The 20,021-nt window shown below is 38.0% G+C and overlaps 1 protein-coding gene across 2 annotated transcripts in view; it reads left to right on the forward strand.

Moving 5' to 3' along the window:
• MTPN (myotrophin) overlaps positions 1 to 20,021 on the forward strand; it is a 41,606-nt gene that overhangs the window by 11,869 nt on the left and 9,716 nt on the right. For both annotated transcript variants that reach the window (XM_059816439.1, XM_059816440.1), the window contains exons 2-3: positions 12,706 to 12,819; positions 13,996 to 14,079. In XM_059816439.1, the coding sequence (XP_059672422.1) occupies positions 12,706 to 12,819; positions 13,996 to 14,079 (198 nt within the window). The remainder of the gene's footprint in view (positions 1 to 12,705; positions 12,820 to 13,995; positions 14,080 to 20,021) is intronic.

Genomic DNA, 20,021 nt, shown 5'->3' on the forward strand with positions numbered 1-20,021 from the left:
TTTTTTTCAGCTTTTTAAGTACTGAAGCTCAGATGTATGTGGCAAGCAAAACTAATAGCAAAGATGGGGATCCAGAACAGCAATGAAAACTTGCTACTGATGTCTGCAGCCTCTTCCACAGAGATTTAACTTTCTGTATTCAAGAAGTTCCCTTCTCAACATCTGTTAACTTGATTTTGCTTTTTGATCATCATCTACAGGATTTCTTATGGACACTTCTGCTATGTCTCTTTGTTTCAGTAAGATATGATAAAAGGAAAGTGTAAAGACAGCTTGTCCCAAATATTCCCCAAAGCATACAGGGTAGAAAGAAGACAGCTGGGAGAAAATTCCTTGTTGCTCCAGTGTCAAAAAAGCATTGTTAAATATGTCTTACCTTGAACACAAAGATAATCAGTAGAAAGGCCTAGCTAATGCAGTTGCTCTCAGCCATTAAACAAAACCCAAAGAACTTCTAGATCTTCTGAAATTCTGTAAGTGGAAAGTAGTTATCCCATACAATAAATATAGGTCATTTGCTTCTGTTCAATTGTCCACAGACAACTGTGGTCCACTCAGGCTGCAGTTGGAAAATTACTGGAATGGTGAGAATTTGCTGAACCACTGAGCAATAGCAGCAGCAGTCTCTCTGTGGCAGGCTGAATGAGATAGGGTTATGTTAATTTATTTAGTGGACTGAAAGTAAGTAATTTTTGAAAATACATAGGATTTAAATGAAAACTTGGATCTTGCACAAAATTTTTGCAGTTGCTATGGGAAACTGCCTACTTGCAGTTACAATGAGTTGATTTCTCAGCTTTGGCAGGAACTTACTGCTGGTTTTTAACTGAAGAAATATGCTTCAAAATCATAAACAATTCACAAGTTACAACACTTTTTCCTTCCCTTTCTGCTCTTTGGACTTAACCCAGCCTTTGAGTTATTAGTTACTTCACCATGTTCCACTCTTGCTCTTAGGCTGAGTGTTCACCAGGGGCAACAGGGTCATTTTTCTTGTGAATCAGAAGATACAGACAAGAAAACTTGAGACTCTGTAATCTTGCTGAGCAGAATATATAGAAAACTGTTGCTTCTCCTTAGGCCTCCTGCATTGTTTGAGTAGGTTTTTCAATACATCAGGTTGAGTGGAACTGTGGAGTTTATCTTTTTCATCTGCTCTGCCCAATTCTTAGTTCCGTAATCCCTGAAGCATCATATGTCAAGAGGTTTTCTTCCTCTTAAAGGAAAAAAAAGTACAATAGTTTAAATAATATGCTGTGCTGCCTTGTGTTACAAGCTGGTTATTTGAATTGTTCTTGTTTCTAATTAATAAAAACGGACAGGGATGTGAAAATGGCATGTTAGTCTAGGGTTATGATGATGGTTTCCATGTCTAAAGTACTAGAGTAGTGGTTCAGTTGTCTTCAGGTTTGTATTAAGATAGCTGATGTGAGGGTATGTCTACTATAGCAATTTAAAACTGAGTCAGTTTCAGTAGTGTATGAAGATATTTAACCTCTCTGCTCTACCCAGTAGAAACTGCTTCAGGCTAGTGCTCCGTTTCAGTTACCATAACAAAGTTTCTGGAGAAAATTGTATAACCAGCTTGGAAGAAGAGATTAATTTATTGTCCCCGCTACTCAAAGGTGTTTTGAGTAGTGTTAATATTAACACTTAAAAACTAGAAATAAGTTTTTTAGGAAAAGCCAGTAGGCCTGAATTGATTTTAAGGGTGTTTCTATTGATAATTTCCAAGGACCTGTGAAAGTGCTAGTGTGGATTTTGGTTGGCTAAATCAGTTTATATCTTGGCAGGAACGAAAACTGCTTCTTCAAAGTCAATGCTGCTTTTTAGACCCTGAGAGTATTCTATAGGGGAGAAAAAGTCAGCTGAACTACACCACCACTTCAAAAAACTGGAACATTGTGGGATTGTTGAATTGAAGGCCCAAAGTGCAGACCAGGTGAATACTTTTATATATAGTGAGCTCTGTTAAGAACTGGTGTTCTATAATGCTGCCAGATTTCTTAAACATATTTTAGAGATAGATATATTGGAACAAAAGATACCTACAAATCCAACTTTGAGTTCAGGTTAGCAGTATGTGAATCAGCTCTTTGGCAGTCAAAAGGGGAGAACTAGGGTTACAGAATGGGATACATATGGAACTACTCCAGAGGCAGACTGAGGAGGATGAAAGCACTCTCCATCACATCATATGAGGTCTCTCTGCAAATAAGCCGAAGGAATGTTTCAATAGTGAGAATTTCAATAGTAAGAAAACTGAGGTAGTAGCACTTGATTTTTCAGTGGTAAACCTCAGCTTAGTTTTTTGTGCTGGCAAAAGTAAAAAAATGAGAGCTTTTTTTGAGTTTGAACTTATAGCATTCAATTTTAGTTCTTCTTGAGTCTTTGAAAACCAGGGTATTTGAGGCTCCAGTTCTGTGCTTAAGCAACTGATTGGTGGAAGAAGAATTCAGGGGAGGCAAGCTATAAAATTCTGTTTCCATGACGGAAGATCAGATTGCCTTTTTTTGGTGTTATTTGAATACAGATGAGATGATACTGCAGCCTGTCTAAAGTAAAGAAGGTTAAGATGCTTCAGGGGCCTTTCTTTGCATTCTGGGACTCACTTATGAAGCATGAGAAATGTTGAGTTGAGAGAGTGCTTTTCAAGGCTATTACTTGGACATACAACTTATGTCCCTGGTCACGTATTTTGAGGCATCTATAACCAATACACAGAGTTACACAGAAGGTGAAAGCAAAATGGTCCACTGGAAGGAATGTAGAAACATTGCACAAATGTGCAGGGGTGGAGGTATGACAGCTGAAATTCAGTTGAAGTTGAAACTAGCAAGGAATCTCAAGGGCAGTAGAAGGGGCTAGTGCACTGATAATGAAGGGAATGCAAAGGAAAAAAGGGGAATGTTCTTGATGAATCTGAGAAAGCAAACATCACACTCATATTCAAGAATGGTGAGAAAGAATACCTGGGGAACTGTAGGTAGGTCAGCTTAGCCTCGGTCCATGGGAAGGCTGTGGAGTAAATCCTCCTCCTCTTCCTAGAATCCATTTGACACTGTAAGGATACAGTGAGAGACCAAGTCAAAGTTTGTGGTATATGGACTGGATAAGTGGACTGTAAAGTTGGTGGGAAAATTGACTGGGCTGTTGGACTCAAAGGGTTGCGATCGGCAACATCACTTCTAAGTGGTGCCTGGTTACCAGTGGCGTCTATCGGGGGTTGGTATTGGTAGTATTGCGTAATATTTTTATTGGTGACTAAGGAAATGGGATGTCTTTACCAGTCAGGACAATAGGATAGAAAGAAGTACACCCATGTACCTGTACAAGCTGGAGACTAATTGGCTAGGTAGGAGCTTTTTAGAAAAGGACTTCAGGGTCCTGATGGACATCAAGCTGCAGATGAGTCTGCAGTGTGCCCTTGCATTATTGAAGGCTGGCAGCATACTGGGCTGTATTTGCAAGAAAACAGCCAGCAGGCTGAAAACAATTTTTGCTGCCTTACCAATTCTGAGGCTGCATGTGAGTACTGTGTCCAGTTCTGGGCTTCCTACTACAAGAAGGACATTGACATACTGGAACATGATCAGAGTCAAGAGTTTGGGGCCATCAGGATTGCTGAGGACATACAAGGAGATGCTGTTAGAATTGCGGTGGTTTGTTTTTTGTTTTTTTCTTTTTTCCTGAAGAAGAGAAGATAAAGGGAGGATTTTATTGTTGTCTGTCTGTACCAAGGGCAGGATACAGAGAAGTTTGCTTAGAGGTGCACAGTGAAAGTGTAAGAGGCAACAGTTCCAGTTGGAATGTGAGAAATTCCAGTTAGATATGAGAGAAAAATATTTCACTGTGAGGATGATCAAGCCCTGGGAAGGGCTTTCGCCTAGAGAGCTTGTGAAATCCTCCATCCTCGGAGGTATATGGAACTCAGCTGGGCAATGTCCTGAGTAGCCTGATCTGATTGGACCTACTTTGAGCAGATGTTGAACTAGCTAACCTCAAGAGTTCCCTTTCAGCCTTAAATAGTCTGTGATTCCATGAGTCATAGACCTACAAGCTTGTAGAATTAAACTGTCCTTACATTTTTAGATTATTAGACAGATCTCAGGAAGAATGGTATTTGAGTTTTCCCTCATTACTGCCAATGTTTATGACCCATGGATTAGTTATGTAAAAACAGAAGATTCTGTTTTTACTGTTACAGCAAGTAGAATAAGGGCAGAAGTTTTTGTTTGATTTACAGTATTCTTAAGCTCACAATTATTTTAGAAATTGTAGAATGATTGACCTTGAAAAATAAAAGTGTGTAGAAAATAGGTTTTTTTCAGTTGTTCCTGCTGTATTGTTTTTAAGGGTTCTCAATCAAGGTGTTTAGATCTGCAGTGCTAGAAGTAACTTTTGGATTATATGAGCCCAGAGCTGACATGTGACAGCAATAAACAGTTGAAAAGTTTATGAACATACAACAGAAGCAAACACAGGTTAAGCAGTGAACTTTGGCTTATATACTTAGAGTACAACCATTTTGAGAATACAAGTAGAATGACAAAGATAGCTAAGTGTATTTTTATCTTCAGAGTCCTTATATGTTGTTTGGTTTTGTTGGTTTTTTTAAAGTCTTTCCAGAGATGGATGAATCTGGAAAAAGCTACATTGGAGAATGATTGAAGGGGTGTGAGGTGACTCAAACTTCAAGAAAAAGAAGGAGAGTATTAGGGGAAGATTAATACACATTACTTCCTCCATATCGCCCACAGCCCCATTGTGGAAGCTGCAAGATTGTCTGCTAAACCCTGTTTTGAGTATATGGCTAATAACTTTTTTCAGGGTGTGGTTTGTCCAAGCTTGCTCTCCCTTCAGAAGCCTAAGGAATTCATTGCTCTTAAGTGGTTTCAAAGCTCAGGTTATCTATGTTCCACTTAAAAAAACCCTAAAACTTACTCTTTCAGGCAATTAGGTGTGAAAATGAAAAATGAGTTAGATGGAAGGAAAGATTTCATTCAGTGGATACCAATATAGTTTGTATTATGGCAAAACATGTCTTCAGATTGTATCCAACAGCATAAATCACAGTTTATTTCTGCCAGTTTCATTTTACGAAGTTAAAATTAAATTGGGACACCTGACCATGGTATTATCAATTAGAGGGGGATCTCTGGATTCAGAATATCACAAAGTAAGAAAGATTTTACATTTTAGTTACACCTCTGTCATTGCTGTTGGGTGTATCAAAGCTTACCCAGCTATCTACTAGGAATTTCTTCTTTTTTTTTAAAGACATTTCATGAAGATGAACATAGAAAGCAGATGCTACACTGAATTTCACCTGTTTATTTTCAAATGTTTCTTCTAGCATAAAATCCAAGGACCTTATTTTTTGGTTACACTGTGCACTTTAAAGTGAAGAATGCTACTAACGTTACATAAAGGAATATTACAAATGTGATCCTTCTGATATAAAGGCCATGCACTGTGACGTGACAAAGAAACAAAAAGATACAATCCTAAATTTTACTTTTCTCTTTCACCCACACATATTTGCCTATTGTTCCTACATCTGAGGAATATAAATGCTCAAAACCCAAGACGCTCCTGCTTTCTGCAAGTTGGATTCTTAACATCTTTTGCTCTAGATCTGTACAGTGAGATTGTTTGGAAATACTTCTGATGAACTATCTCACTTAATATCTTTGTTGAATTTTTAAAAACAAATATAACCAGTATGAACAAAGGCCTGTGGGTAAGACAGTAAAAGATGAAGTGTTCAGAAGTAGTATTCTCAATATGCAGTAAGATATTCCAAATATCTCATCCATAGGACTTATCCTCTTTCTATAAAGAAAGGGTTTTTTTCTCTCTTCCTCTTTCCTACTCAGATAACAGCAATAAAGTTATTGCTGTATTTAAAATGTCAGAGTTATCTAATACTCTGTAAGAATGGCCATCGTTTGTATGCAAAGAGATGGAAGTAATGCAACAGACTGTGCAGTGAGTTAATCTTTTTCCAGAATAATGGAGACAGGAATTACCCAGTAGTGTAGCTCCTGTAGGATGCTTCTCTGCACTCTAGGACATCTGACTGGATGGAATCTGTTTTCCTTCATTAAAACCGGAATGAAAGGAGTGCATGAAATGTGGAGATGAAGTTATTTCTGCAGGACAGGGTAAGCACAGATGGGGATATGGAGTTGTTTCTAAATCTGAAAGAGCATTTTAATGCCACCAGTATTACAGATACTGCTCTACTAATACAGTTAACCTATGCAATAGGATTTAATGAGGTCACAATTTTCAGTTTCTATTCCTGTGGTAGAACTGCAGTGTAAATCCCAGCTACTGATTTCTGGTGTGTTCAGGTGCCAAGTGGTGAATCAGATGAAGGAATAGATTTAGCTGGAAAGAAGAAAATGATCAAGTTAATTCTCAGACTGATTAGTTCCCTTATTGGATTCATTGTTCAGCCACTAATTCTGATGCAGGGGTGGGAGAGATCAAACTGTGGCTAGGAGTAGTGGTACTGTAACTGCTACACAGGAGAAAATCAGTGCTAAACTGATGGGTGAGCTGTGACATTAATAGCATGGCAATAATGTTCTAGAGCAACACTACTGACAAAAAACAGTGCCCAATGGAATAGCTGGCTCAGATTCGTTGGTGTGCCACTGCAAAGTAAGCCTGTGATTGAAGCACATGGAGTATGCTGTAGGGATGCTAGAGTGGCACTAGATGACTCTAGTTTAGCTCATTTGGCTTTAAGTGTTGATGCTTTTGAAACTGGCAGGAGCTGGGAAAAGAGAGAGTTAGCAGGTAAAGCTAGACCAAGTGAGGTATGGAATACAGTCTGTAATAGAGCCTAAAGAAAAGGCAGGGGCTGTTCAAGGACAGTGTCAGTTTGGTGTGGTTAAATAATCTGCCTGGGAAATAATGAGCTTTAGAACTTGTAATTTATGACTAAACTTGTTCATTCAATGTTTTCAATGAGCTGATGTCATAATGTGCATTAGGGACAAAGTCAGTGAAATCTGATTCATTCTTTTAACTAGGGTTGCAGAACAATAAGGAATTAAATTTGGCAGAACTTATTCAGGGCAGCTGTTAAGGTGAAGATCCTTCCAGATTACTCTGGGACATCCGGCAGACTTGACAGGAGGACGTCTTGGCTGTCAGGGAACTCCTCTCTGAGCTCAGATACAAAGAAGGGGAAAATGAAAAGTGGAATTTAGGGGTGGGTACCCAGGAATAATGTAGGCCCTTTCCCAGGGTGTACAGGGATGGAACTAAAAGAGCCAAAGCTTGACTGGAGTTAACCTGGAAAAGGACATGAGACACAACCAGGGTTTTTGTGTAGGTATATTGGCAAGAAAAGGTAGAGCAAGGAAGATGTGTGTGATAGAGGGTAGTGGAAGAATTAAGTTCAAGAGTAACTAATTTTGACAGTAGTCACTTAAGAGATTAGTTAGAACAGATCTTTTTATGGATTTAATTGCTCCATTACAGAAAGTGGGTGATACCTGCATTCAGAGGATGCTATAATGAACCCTACTATTAGTTATTTAAAAAGCAGAGAAAGCTCTTGAACGTATTTAAATGGAGTTTCAAGTTTTTGTTTTCCTTTCCTTCAGTGAGAAGTTGATAACCACCTTTCAACTGAAGCTGATACATAAAGTCGTTCTAAATGAATATTCTGCAGTTATCCATGTATGTGAGTTTTCTAAGTAGGACATAAGATCAATGTGTTAAAAATCTTCTTTCATGCTGTGTTGTTTAGTAATTGGAGATTCACAGAGAGGCTTTTCTTTACCTGTAATCAGATTTTAAGAGGGGATTAAAGCAGATACTTGCTAACTGCTGGTTCTGATGTTTCATGTGTTGAACAGGTTTTTAGTGTTATTGCATAGCTGGTGCTCTAGGTCTTTGATCTGCAAAGAAAAACATTAATGATGTGGTTTATGCCAGACTTAGCCTTAAATGTCTGACTAAGTAAACTCAGTGTATTCTGGAAGGTCATTAAAGAGGTGATAGTGTCTTTCCTTTTGCAAGGGCAAATTCTTTTCTGAGGATTTGCACAAACATTTGCACAATTGTCAGTGAATTTGTAGGTCTACTCTAGAAAGTGAAAATAAATTATCTTTCAGGATAGGTATGGCCTTTGACTGAAGGTATATTTTATTTTAAAGTTGATGTGATTCTTTGATTCTGACTTAATCATGTCTCCTTCAAAGTACCCTCATAACTATTAACCTTGTTGCTGCTCTGTTAGACTCTAGAAGATGGCAAAGGTCCCATAAAAATTCCTGGGAGAGTTGTTCTGTCACCTCTTTGTCTAATATACATAAGATTTTGTTCCTGTGGGCATAAAAGAAAAATCATGCTGCTCTTCAGCAGTTCATGTGGGTTCTGACCATATGCCTATGTAGAGTATGGTCTTTTTTAAAGAAAACCTTTAGCAGCTATTTAGTACAGCCTTAGTTTCAGCCTACCAAAATATTGGTTACTTTGCTGCCTCAGAGGTCAGTATTGAGAATTGTTAGCAATAACATTGCTGATACCCAAGTTCATAACATTCAGTATGATGTCTTTGGCCAATATTACTCAAAATGACAGTAATTTCAGAGAACTTTACATGGAGATAACTCTTTTCTTTGAATCTTTACTTCCTGTGCTGTTTCCTGCCTCAGCCTGTTACAGGGTTTGAGAGACCACTCTGTCTCATTCTGTCGACATAATTAGGCAGCTCTGGCAAGGGTATGGCTTATTTATGAGAGGGGCTCAAATCTTGACCTTATGCTTAGATATTTTTTTATTGTATGAAGATGTGAATCATCATTTAGAGCTTGTTGCTATAGCTACAATATCTAATTTCTTTGCTAATGTGAATACTTGAATTCTCTAGTGCATTCTCTAGTGATTTACTTTTTAGATGCCACCATGTAGAGAAGATGCGTTTCCTGTATGAAATGTGATCTGTCATGGCTGGCCAGTCTGTCAAAACTGAGAACCCAACTGCCCACATAAGTCAACATCTCTCCCTGGCTTAGTTGAACAGGATACTTCAAGTGGAAGAGCAAGAGAATCCAACTTGGAGTGCTCATTCACTGAAGACAAAAATCAACACTCACAAGATTGTATATACTAAGCTTAAAGGAGAACAGCAGCTTCTTCAGATAATATTTGACAACCTTATCTAGGATGTTAGATGTGTTTCACATCACTGTCTAGCTAAGTAAAAGGTTTATTGTTGCAGCTGTGGTAACTACTGTCTTTGGCACTGGAGTACTACCAATTTGGATCATGAGGATTCAAGCAGTTTTCTGACTTTCCCATTTTATAGGTGCTTTTATATGCAACTTGTGTCTTGGAGACTTAATTAAGCACATAAATGGCAGCTGGTGTAGATAAAGATTGAAAATTTATGTCTTTAATTGAAATTCTGTTAAAAATCGATATTTCACAAGTGCCTAAAGGCACTTTCTCCTTGCAAAAGTGTAACTATAAGGATATTCTTGTGACTTCTGTAACAGCTCATCTTTAATCTGAGTAATTTGTGTGTAGGGGTAATGCTTAGGGGTGTTTTAGTTGACCTATAAAATTTCTGCTGAAACTGTTTAGTCTTCCAGCATGAAACTCCCTCTGAAAAAGAATGAATTTATTGTTTCCATGGGTAAAGATAGAGGTCTAGACTGGTGGTCTCCAAACCTTTTTGATCATGCACCCCTATCAGTAAAAAAAAATTGAGCATGCACCACCAATATATATATTTATAAATTGTATACATGTACTACTGTACTAATCTATTACATGCATTATAAAACATACCCAAAAATGGAAATTAAAGATGAGAAAAAGTTTAAGTAAGCACTGTTTTTACAGTGCAAAAAATACTTTCTTTTCACACCTCAATGGATTGTCTTGCATACCTCTCCAGGTTTTCACACCCCACTGTGGAGACCACTGCTCTTCCTATGGGGACATGCCCCAGGCAATATAAATAGGAGATCTAAAGGCCAGAGAGAAATTATCTATGAAGAGTCCTGCAAGTTTTCTGACATACGTGTGTTAGAGACTGCATTTAAAGCAGGTGCTTGTGCCAGGGTTTGATCCCTGTATATGAAATGGATTGATTTGTCTTCCCTTCCTACTTCTATATGTCTTGGACTGGGAATAGGAAAGGACAAATGAAGTTTTATAACATTCAGTGGTCTGTTTTACAGTGGCTTTTCACACCCATGAAACAACTGGGTATCTGACTGTTTATTGCAGAACCTAGGAGTACTTGAGCTTTTTTATTTTTGTAACTTAGCAGATATCTTTGTTCTGTTAATTTGGACTAAAATGTTCTGATGTTTGACTTTGAATGCTGTTGATACATTTTCTCAGTGCTAGTATTCAAATCCACGTAGTCTGTGTTTGGGACATCTTTGTTTGCAGACTTTTTGCTAGGTATTCCCCTATAAAAAAGCTTCAATTGTCTTTAAGGAACACTTAGAAAACTTGTTGTTTGGGTGTTGGGTTTTTTCCTTCCAAAAGTTTGTTGACCATCAGGAATTTGTTCCACAACTAGCTTAGGAGAGAACAGGGGGATCTGTGGTATATTCTTTAAATCCTATAGTGTAAGCCAATGAGCCAAATTATAAGCTTAAGGAGGGGGAGCTTTGTTGGACTGTCCTAATCTTGAGTCTAAATTTCTTTTTGAATGTGACCTTTGTAGCTTTACTGTGTGCTGTCCCAGCAGTTAGCTTGCTTGTCCTTCTCCATTACCTCCTTATTTACCATGCCTTAGCATGTGTCAGACATCACAGGAGTTTTTAGAGCCTGTTTTGGGGTAGCAATTGAGTGGCTTTTACATGGTTGGCTTCCTAGCATCCCAATCCTTATGTATCTGCAAACATCATGTTATTTAAATGCCAGTTGTTTTTAAATTGATGGGAAGTGGCAAGGTGCAAATAAGAATATGAGTGGAGCTTAACTTCCCAGATAAGCTAAGTATACACTGCTTCCTTACACACTTTTCAGACCAGTGTGTCTATTTGTATGCTGGTAGTGTACTGTGATCTGGATGATTTTTTTTATTGGAACACAGTTGTTAACATATCCCCACCAACATTTTGAACTGAAATTCAGCAAAAGAGAAGAGAAGTTACATCACGGTACTGTTTACTGTAAAGTTGTTGCAGATACAGAGTTAGACCTTCAGTTAGTCATACTGGAATTTTACATTTTAAACTATTGTACAGTGTTAATAGTCCACATAGCCAAAGCTGTGGTGGACTTCGTTTAGACGTACAGTTTGTTGCTGTTCTGAAAATCATAGATAGAAGTAAAGCTATCTTTTTCCTGATGTCTAACATGCTTAAGAATCCATAGCCATTTTAGGCTCAGTAACAGCAGTTGCAAATTTTTTTTCGTTGTGCTACTTGCTGCTACTTCATGCTACTTTGAAGCCAGAACCTTCAATAGTGTGAGAACCAGGTACTGACCTCTGAGATCACAGAATGTACAGTGTTTTAGTTAAACACCTGAAGTTAGACACTGTTGTGTTGCTTTGACTTTCAGCAGGGTATATTATGAGAAGAATTGAATATTGTATTGATAGGAGAATTCTGAGGTTGTTATATGGCTGATAGTATAAAAATCTGATAACATAGAACATCAAATGCAGAATAAGATTTCCCTCTGACAATCTCCTCTTCCATTCTTAGAAGGGAGGTGATGTCTGGAAGATATATGTCAAGCCCTCTATTCTGTGAACTTCCTAGAGTTTTGGGGCAGGAGTGGGTGAACTGCAGGGGCTCAGTAGAGAAGTATGAATTGGTGCTCCAGCTGAAGTTCTTCTGATTGTTTTTCTGTGGAGATGCAGGACTTGAGGTATGATGCTAAATTTAGCCACTCCCTAAAATACTAACATTACTTGCACATACAAACAAGAAGTCACTTACCGCATAGCTTGTCAGTATTTGGTTTCCAGTAACTTCTTGTCATTACTGAAGTGCAGCAAATCAGTTCATCCTTAGTTGCACAACCCAAGGTGAAGAAACAGCTGATTAGGCACTCACTAAATTAAATTTTGTTTATGTCTTAAGAGATGTCTCAATCCCCTAGTATGAGTGGCATTGTAATACAACTTCTTGTGTCCTGATTTGATTGACTGGCTTCAGACTTTTTTGTGTCATGTAGAATTGGCAGATGCTATTTGTAAAACACAATGGACAGTTTCATAATTGGGTTTTAAGTTATGGATGGTCTGTACTTACTTGCTAGTAGTTACGATGCTGACTTATTTCTCCTGCATCTGTTTTCTCGGTGTGCAAAACTTGAATATGTGTAGAAGCAGGTAAAGTAACTTAGCCGGATAACTAGGAACCCCGTTGGGGGGAAGGAGAAGCAAGATGAGCCAATGTGAGCATTTTTTACGAGCTCTGATTTTATTTTTATAACTTTTTTACCACGTGAGTTACCTAGTGCACTTCGGTACTCACCACACTTGAGATGCAGTGTGGAAGGAGGGACCAAGGTTGTCTTAGTCTTAAATGCATAGATGAGGGAAAGGAAATAGAGCAACTTAATTTTCATTTTCCTTGGGTAATTACTTAAATATTTGGATGGAACATTCTTCAGCATAGTTGAAGGTGTTGGATTTTTTTCAAGCTCATCTTGGTGTGTTAGCTCTAAAATTTTGCTTATTAGATTATGTTTACATTGAAGGGTGAAGATGTCAACCGGACACTTGAAGGTGGGAGGAAGCCTCTTCACTATGCAGCAGACTGTGGACAGCTTGAGATTCTGGAATTTCTGCTATTGAAAGGAGCTGATATTAATGTATGTACATCAATTTGCAAACTGATGTTGGCGTCTTCCCCTCCTCCCTGCACCTTACCCCCCAGCCCCCGTGCCTCCCCGCCACACCCCCCCCCAAGGGATTGGTATGAGTGCCTGAATGGTTACTGAAAGACTTAAATCAAATGAAACAGTTTGATACATTTAAAAATATTTGAGAGGTGGTCTGCTAGAGGATGTTTTTATTCTTTTTCGACACACTAGGAAAAGTTGTTTGTAGCTATAAAAAGTTAAACTTAATTTGACCATGATTAGAAAAATAAATCCAGTAATCACATCTAAAGAAAGTTTGCATGCAATACGTACTATATTTGTTGGAAGGGACTTCAGAAGACAGTGCAATGCATCCTTGGCCAGGGCAGGATCAACTCTGTTTAAATTGGTGTGCTTCTCTCTCTTTTTGGAGACATTCTTACTTGTACAAACTTAGTCATTTAGCTGTAGCTTGAAATGCATGCTTTTTGTCATGAAAAGACTTGGCTGTGCTGTATTGGCACTTCAAAATAGTGTAGTTCGCCATAAAGTGAAGTTTCTAAACACTTTGAAGCACAGCATTTGGGGTATATGGCTAGAATACTTGACTGAAAGTTAATGTACAGCACATCTTAGCTTTAGTCCTTAACAAAATGGCTTGAATTTTTTACTTCGTGTCTGGAAAGATTATCTCTTCTTCAGGAGTTGTAACTGGAGAGGAGGGAAAAAATGGAGGAAAAAATAAGAACATTTCAGTTGCTCCATTTCTTATTCTTTCCAGGACTATAGTTTAGAGAGAAGACAGCCCAAACAATGTTTCAGTCAAAACTGGTTTCCGAAGTCAGGCTAGTTGAGAAATGGGAGAATTAGGAGTACTGTTTTTAAATTAGGCAAAATTTGTCAGCTGAAACCCTGCAATTTCTATAATTGGCCTAAAAAAAGAAAGACAAACTTTGGCATACCTGGAAGTCTTACAGAAGAAATATCTTGCTGTTTGTGGACTGTTTTTAAACAATGACTTTTATTTTTAAAAGGAGAGTAAAAAATTGAGGGAATGCATTTCTGGATAATATTCTTAAATCTTTACCTTCACTCTACTGTTAAAAAAACAAAATTAAAAAGTTAAGTGAAACCTTTTAATGCTATGTGAAGTTGTGCTTCAAGTAACTGTGTCTTAATTTACAGGCTCCAGACAAACATAATATCACACCACTCCTATCAGCAGTCTATGAGGGCCATGTTTCCTGTGTGAAATTGCTTCTGTCAAAGGTGAGGTACAAATGTTTGGAACAAGTTATCTATTAACAAAGTGTATTACTATGATTTTTTTTTTAGTAAGATTATGATTCTCCCAATAAGTTCAGAACATCAAACAAATGCTGTTTATGTTGCTAAACTGGAGAGAGTACTCTGATTATGGAGAAGATAGTTGAAGGGGAAAGTTCTGGGACTTTTGCTGTGTAGCAAAAGTAATAGTGACCACTAAGAGAGTATTCTGAGCTCCAGCTATAGAGCAATTAACAGCAAATCAGGGAAGAAAAAATGCATTCTTTCAACAGATGGGGGTGTGGGATTTAGCTTTGGCAGCTGCTTAAGTGTTTCATGTGATGGAATCTCCAGTGTGAAGTTGCTCGGAGGTGTGGTTTCCCTCTGCTTTTCCCAGATGACTGAAAACCCATCTGGATTAGGACAGTGAGGGAAAATAAAAGTAGGAAGAGAAGCTTTCTCTGTTATACAGCTTGTAAATTTTGTCCTGGGGAGAATAAGCTTAATCTGTTTCTGTTCTCCCTTTGATTTGTGATACAAAGGTGTTCCATTTTACAAAGCAGTAGTTAATTCAAGCAATGTTTTGTCTCTATTCATATGTGCTTCTCCTTGTTACACCTTGTTTACTTGGAAAAGAGGAGGTTAACAGTGCATTTCCAGTATATGAACCCACCTAAATCATTTGGCCAAAGGATTTCATGCTGTCTAATGTTTTCATATGCCACTTCCAAAGTAAAATGGTTTTCCTTAACTGCCTTAATGCTGCATTAATTTCATTTTTCTTCACTCCTCTGATCCTGTCTAATGTTAGTTATGCCCTTCTGTGAAGAAATGCTGTGACTGTTAATTTAGGATTCAAATGGTACATCCAACTTGATTAAATTTGTTGTGAGGACTGATCCTTCATTTAGGATCATTGTATACATGTTACAAAAGAGAGGTATCCTTTATTTTTTTTCCATTTCTGTTTTGAAGTGTTCTGCATTCTAAAGAAGTTCCTCAAGTAATAAATAGTATGCCTCAGAACTTGAGTTCACACATGAATTGTCTGGCAACTAGTAAGGTTTGTGCATTCATTGTAGTGTCTGTCAGCGGGGGCATTAAAGTCTTTCCTGAACCAGCTACTTTTCACGCAGCTTGTGAGAATGTATTAATCTCTATGCTTGGTACAATTTGAATGGAATTGCTTAAGTTGAACAGTCATAAAGATGAGGTAATCTTGCAAAGATGTGCAGAATGTTATAAGAAAGTGAACTTAGACTAGAGATGAGATTAGAAAAATGTTACTGCAATTGGATAGTTTGGAAAAGCTTATGTTACTGCAATTGGATAGTTTGGAAAAGCTTATGTTACTGCAATTGGATAGTTTGGAAAAGCTTATGTTACTGCAATTGGATAGTTTGGAAAAGCTTATATTATTTTCATATTTCTTCATGCAGAGCTAAATGTTGTACCACATCTACTTGCTTCCATTCACATGGGCTAGCTGATGGAATATTTATGAACTGGAAGTTTGCTCATCAGCTCACTCTGTTTGAGGCAGATCTTCCATTAATATAACTGTATTAAGAGAGAGAACAAACTATGACCCTTGTTTGAACATCCGTTGTTGCACCTTGTTTGTAACATAGTCTGATTTCACATGTTCTTTGACAACAGATACCAGGGAGATCAGGTTGTTCAACCCTTATTGAAAATTCTAAAAATTACTGACTGTTTAACTTTGATTCTTTAATGTTCTTCCTAGTCACTTCTGGACTGGGGTGTATTTTATTGTTGCTCCAAATGCAGGACAAATATTGGATGTCTGGTGTTAGTGTATGTAAATAGTGGAACTGTAAATGCAAATGATAGACCAATATATTTAAGATTTTTCTTCAAAGCTGTTCTTTGTTGCTTTTGTAAATACTACACTTCTACTTATTGGTAAGAAGCTTCATTATTTTATATGTACCTACTTTCAGCTGCCTTAATTTACCCTATTACTTGATCCCTTGCATATGTGGCCTCTGTCATAGAATACCCCTTAAGCTGTTGGAGTAGAAGTCAATAACCTCCTTAACATATTTTTAAACAGGAAAACAAAAATAATTACTATTTTCTCTACTTTCACAAGTTTTAAGAACTGATGAACAGTGGTGCATATCTCCTTAGACTGTTTGCCACAGATATAAAAAAGTTAACAGTTTGATCAAGTTAAAATTATGTAAGGAATAAGAGATTGTTCCTCTTCACCTGCCAAGATTAGATTTAATATTAATAATTCTATGTTGGATGCAGTTGTTGATTTGGAAATTGCGTTGTTTTAAGCTAAAATTCTGTACTGCCTTCTACAGTATATGAATTGTGGGGATGTTCATAAACCTTTCATGTGAGAGCTTTGAGCTATTGAGAGGAGTAGGGATGTTCTAAGAAATGTTTCAGACATTAATTAGACATAAAAATGAAAAAAACATACCTTAATAAAAGTACTGAATATGAAAAAGGTTAGCTTAGTCAAGGTGACCTCCAGGATTTTGGTAAACTTTCTGTTACTGTAGAGGATTCATTCATCTGTTGGAAGCAAGCTGGTTACTCTTTGATGTAGTGTGACCACAGAGCATTCTTTAAACAATCTTCCACTGAAAGCAGTAAAAGCATTAAAAGTATTTGGGCATAATTTACTTTCAGAAGATAATAAATACGTATAAATAGTAGAGACATTGAATCAAGATTCTAAGCTCTTAAACTGACTAGAATGATTAGAGTGGCCCCTTGATGTTAAGCTGAAGTAGCCTGGGCTGCTGCAAACCTGTCCTTTCTGTTGTTGATAGTGGTCATCATGCAGTTGCACAGTGAAACAAGCTTCTTCTAAGCTCGTATTAGAAACAGTTTGCACTCGTAAGAGCTTATCTTAAAAAGTACTGGGGGACCTACGCTGGCTCTTAGCAGTTCAGTCTCTACAAAAATTTTTAATGTACATGTCACATGACTAATACAATTTTCTGTAGATTATACTAATAGTTGAAGCCATTACACCAACTGTTGTCCCTTAAAAAGCAGCAATTTGTTTCATGGCATTTCAAGTAACTTTCAACAAGGCTTTCCTATGATAAAGCACAGTTTGTTACTCTTGTTATTCCTCAGAAAGGACTTTTTTGGGGTTCTTAGCTAATGCTTATAACGCATAGAAGTTGAATGCTGTGATGATACTGTGTAAAATACAAATGACTTTTTGGAATAGTGAAGGCTGGTGGTTTATCTGGGAATCACTGGCAGCCTGCATACAACCAAACTGATAGAAACATAGAATCATTTATGTTGGAAGAGACCCTTAAGATTATTGAGTCCAACCGTAAACCTTACGCTATCAAGTCCACCCCTAAACCATGTCACGAAGCGCCATGTCTATGTGTCTTTTAAATACCTCCAGGGATGGTGACTCAATCACTTCCCTGGGCAGCTGGTTCCAATGCTTGAAAACCCTTTCAGTGAAGAAATTTCTCCTAATATCCAGCCTAAACCTCCCCTGGTGCAACTTGAGGCCATTTCCCCTTGTCCTATCACTAGTCACTTGGGAGAAGAGACCAACACCCACCTTGCTACAACCTCCTTTCAAGTAGTTGTAGAGAGTGATAAGGTGTCCCCTCAGCCTCCTTTTCTCCAAACTAAACAACCCCAGTTCCTTCAGCTGTTCCTCATAGGACTTGTTCTTTAGACCTTCACCAGCTGTGTTGCTTTTCTTTGGATGTGCTTCAGCACCTGTGATGACTTTACACAGATCTGCATTTGAAATGTGGTGGAATATTTAAGGTCATAAAAAGAAAGGTTGAGTATTAGTATTTTTTAGGCATGTAGTTATGACATCTGGGCTACAAAGCTTTTAATAATCCATTAAAATCTAGCTGATCCACTGGATGTGATGTGTAAAACTTCATCCTTCATATACATTGCTGTTTTACTGGTAAGTTGGGGGGAAAATTTCTAAGGTTAGCATAGGGTGCTAGAATGACTTGAAATAATTCTGTTCCTTATTACCCTTTTCAGCATAAGAGTTCAGAATGGACACTGTAAAGACAAGTTAAAAAATAGTTCTTTCATTTGTTTGGAGACAAGATGCTCCCTTTCTCCTGAAAAGCTCAGTTATTATGAAGCAACTGTTACACTACACGTGGAGTGACTACAGGAGGAACAAAACTAAAGATGTTGCTTTTAATCCTAAACTACTAGCTTTTATCTTCTGATGTCTTCTGAGAAATGGTAGAAAGCCAATTCTAACTTTCAAATAGTGCTCCCAGCCATTCTTGCTATAGCCCCAATCAGCTAACCAGTTCCTGTTCGCTGGGGTTAGCAATGTGTCAGAATCAAATGGTTTCACAGCTTCTGAGGAAGCAGGCTTACTCTGGGAACTGCCTACATGCGAAGTTTTATGTGAAGACAGTGGAGGGAGAGATGTTTCAAATTCTCAAGAGCTCCCTGAAGCACCGATCTAGTTTGACAGTACCATAGCAGGGTGATACCTTGGAGAAGCCCTCCATCTCAGAAGCAGAACTTTCTACTTTATTCTGCAGTATTTGTGGGAATATGTTGAGGAAAAGCATAGGTAAATCAGGTTGGACTACAGCTAACATGCAGATTAAGTAACTTTTAAAAGTCCGGAAGAGACCCCAAGAGGTTATCTTCAAGTCATTTTTAAGAATGCTGCTGTTGTAGTAGATGACTGTCTGACTTGGTCTCGAAGACTTTTCATCAGCCAACCTCAGTGTCTGCCATTCTTTAATATATTAAACTTTCCATCATGCTAGAGTTCAAGTCTCTGGAATAGAACTGTACATTGTTTGTCAAGTTGTAGTATCACCACCATTATGGAAGTTGTGGCTAGGTTTGGTCAGCTTCTGAATAAAATTACTGTTGCTGAGAGAGTTGTGTTGCCTTGCATACGCTGTATCTAAATCTTGTGGCTCTCAGGGGCTTTGACCATATATAAAATAAGCTCCTTTCTGAAAATCCAAAAGATCTTACGAGCATCCTTAACTATTAACTTGAGTAACTTTGTTTTGGGCATTCATAACTGTAGGGAGATATAATTTAACATGCTGCTTTCTGAAGAAACAAAGTGGAAAAGTGTGGAGTGTGATCCATAAATGGCCCTTTCCTTGGGCAATTTAAAGTATTCTAGTGTTAAAGCAGTTTTTGAGGCTGTAGTTTGACAAGTCAAAACATTCAGTGGTATAGGGGGACTGGTGATAGAGAGTCCTAAAATGTATTATGTATGGCAGCATTTGGAAATGGATGAGGAATCTAGCAAGACCTTACAAAAAAAAAAAACCTCATGAGTAGCCTTGTCAGGATTGATATGGGTCTATGGAGATGACGGGAGGACCTAATTAAGCAGCCATTGCCACTGGATGCTTTGTAACATACAGCCAATGTGCAGTCATGTTTAAATCTGCCCAGCCAGATACTTGAGTTCTCTTCAGAAGTTTAATTTGTGGTGTTCTGCAGCAGTTTTAATCACATAAGAGTGAAGGAGTGCTTGTACGCAGTCTTCCTTGCCATACTGTCCCATCAGTGAGTGAGATGAGCACGCTGTCTGCCAACATTAGGCTGCAGTCCCATGTTACAGCTAAGCCAATGCAAAGGTTAGTTGCCTGCAGAACAGGTGATGTTCATCAGTCTTTTGATACTCTTATCTGCATATTACTACTCCTTCCTTGCAACAGGCCTGGCATCTCCTCTATTCATTTGTCCCTATTGCAAGTTAATTTTCTGTAGTTAGTTTCCTACCAATTGAGGCCTCCAGATTAAAGTTCTGTTGCGGATTTAGTTCCTTAAGTTAAGTTTATGGAATTGGAGAAACACTGGTGCTAAATCAAGAGACAGAACTGAGGTATCTTCAGTTTCACTTCAGCTGCTGCCTTGGAAATTCTTTCAGTGCTTTTGCAGCATGACCTACCTGTTCCAGA

This window comes from Gavia stellata, chromosome 4 (genome assembly GCF_030936135.1).
Source record: "Gavia stellata isolate bGavSte3 chromosome 4, bGavSte3.hap2, whole genome shotgun sequence".
Taxonomy (NCBI): domain Eukaryota; kingdom Metazoa; phylum Chordata; class Aves; order Gaviiformes; family Gaviidae; genus Gavia; species Gavia stellata.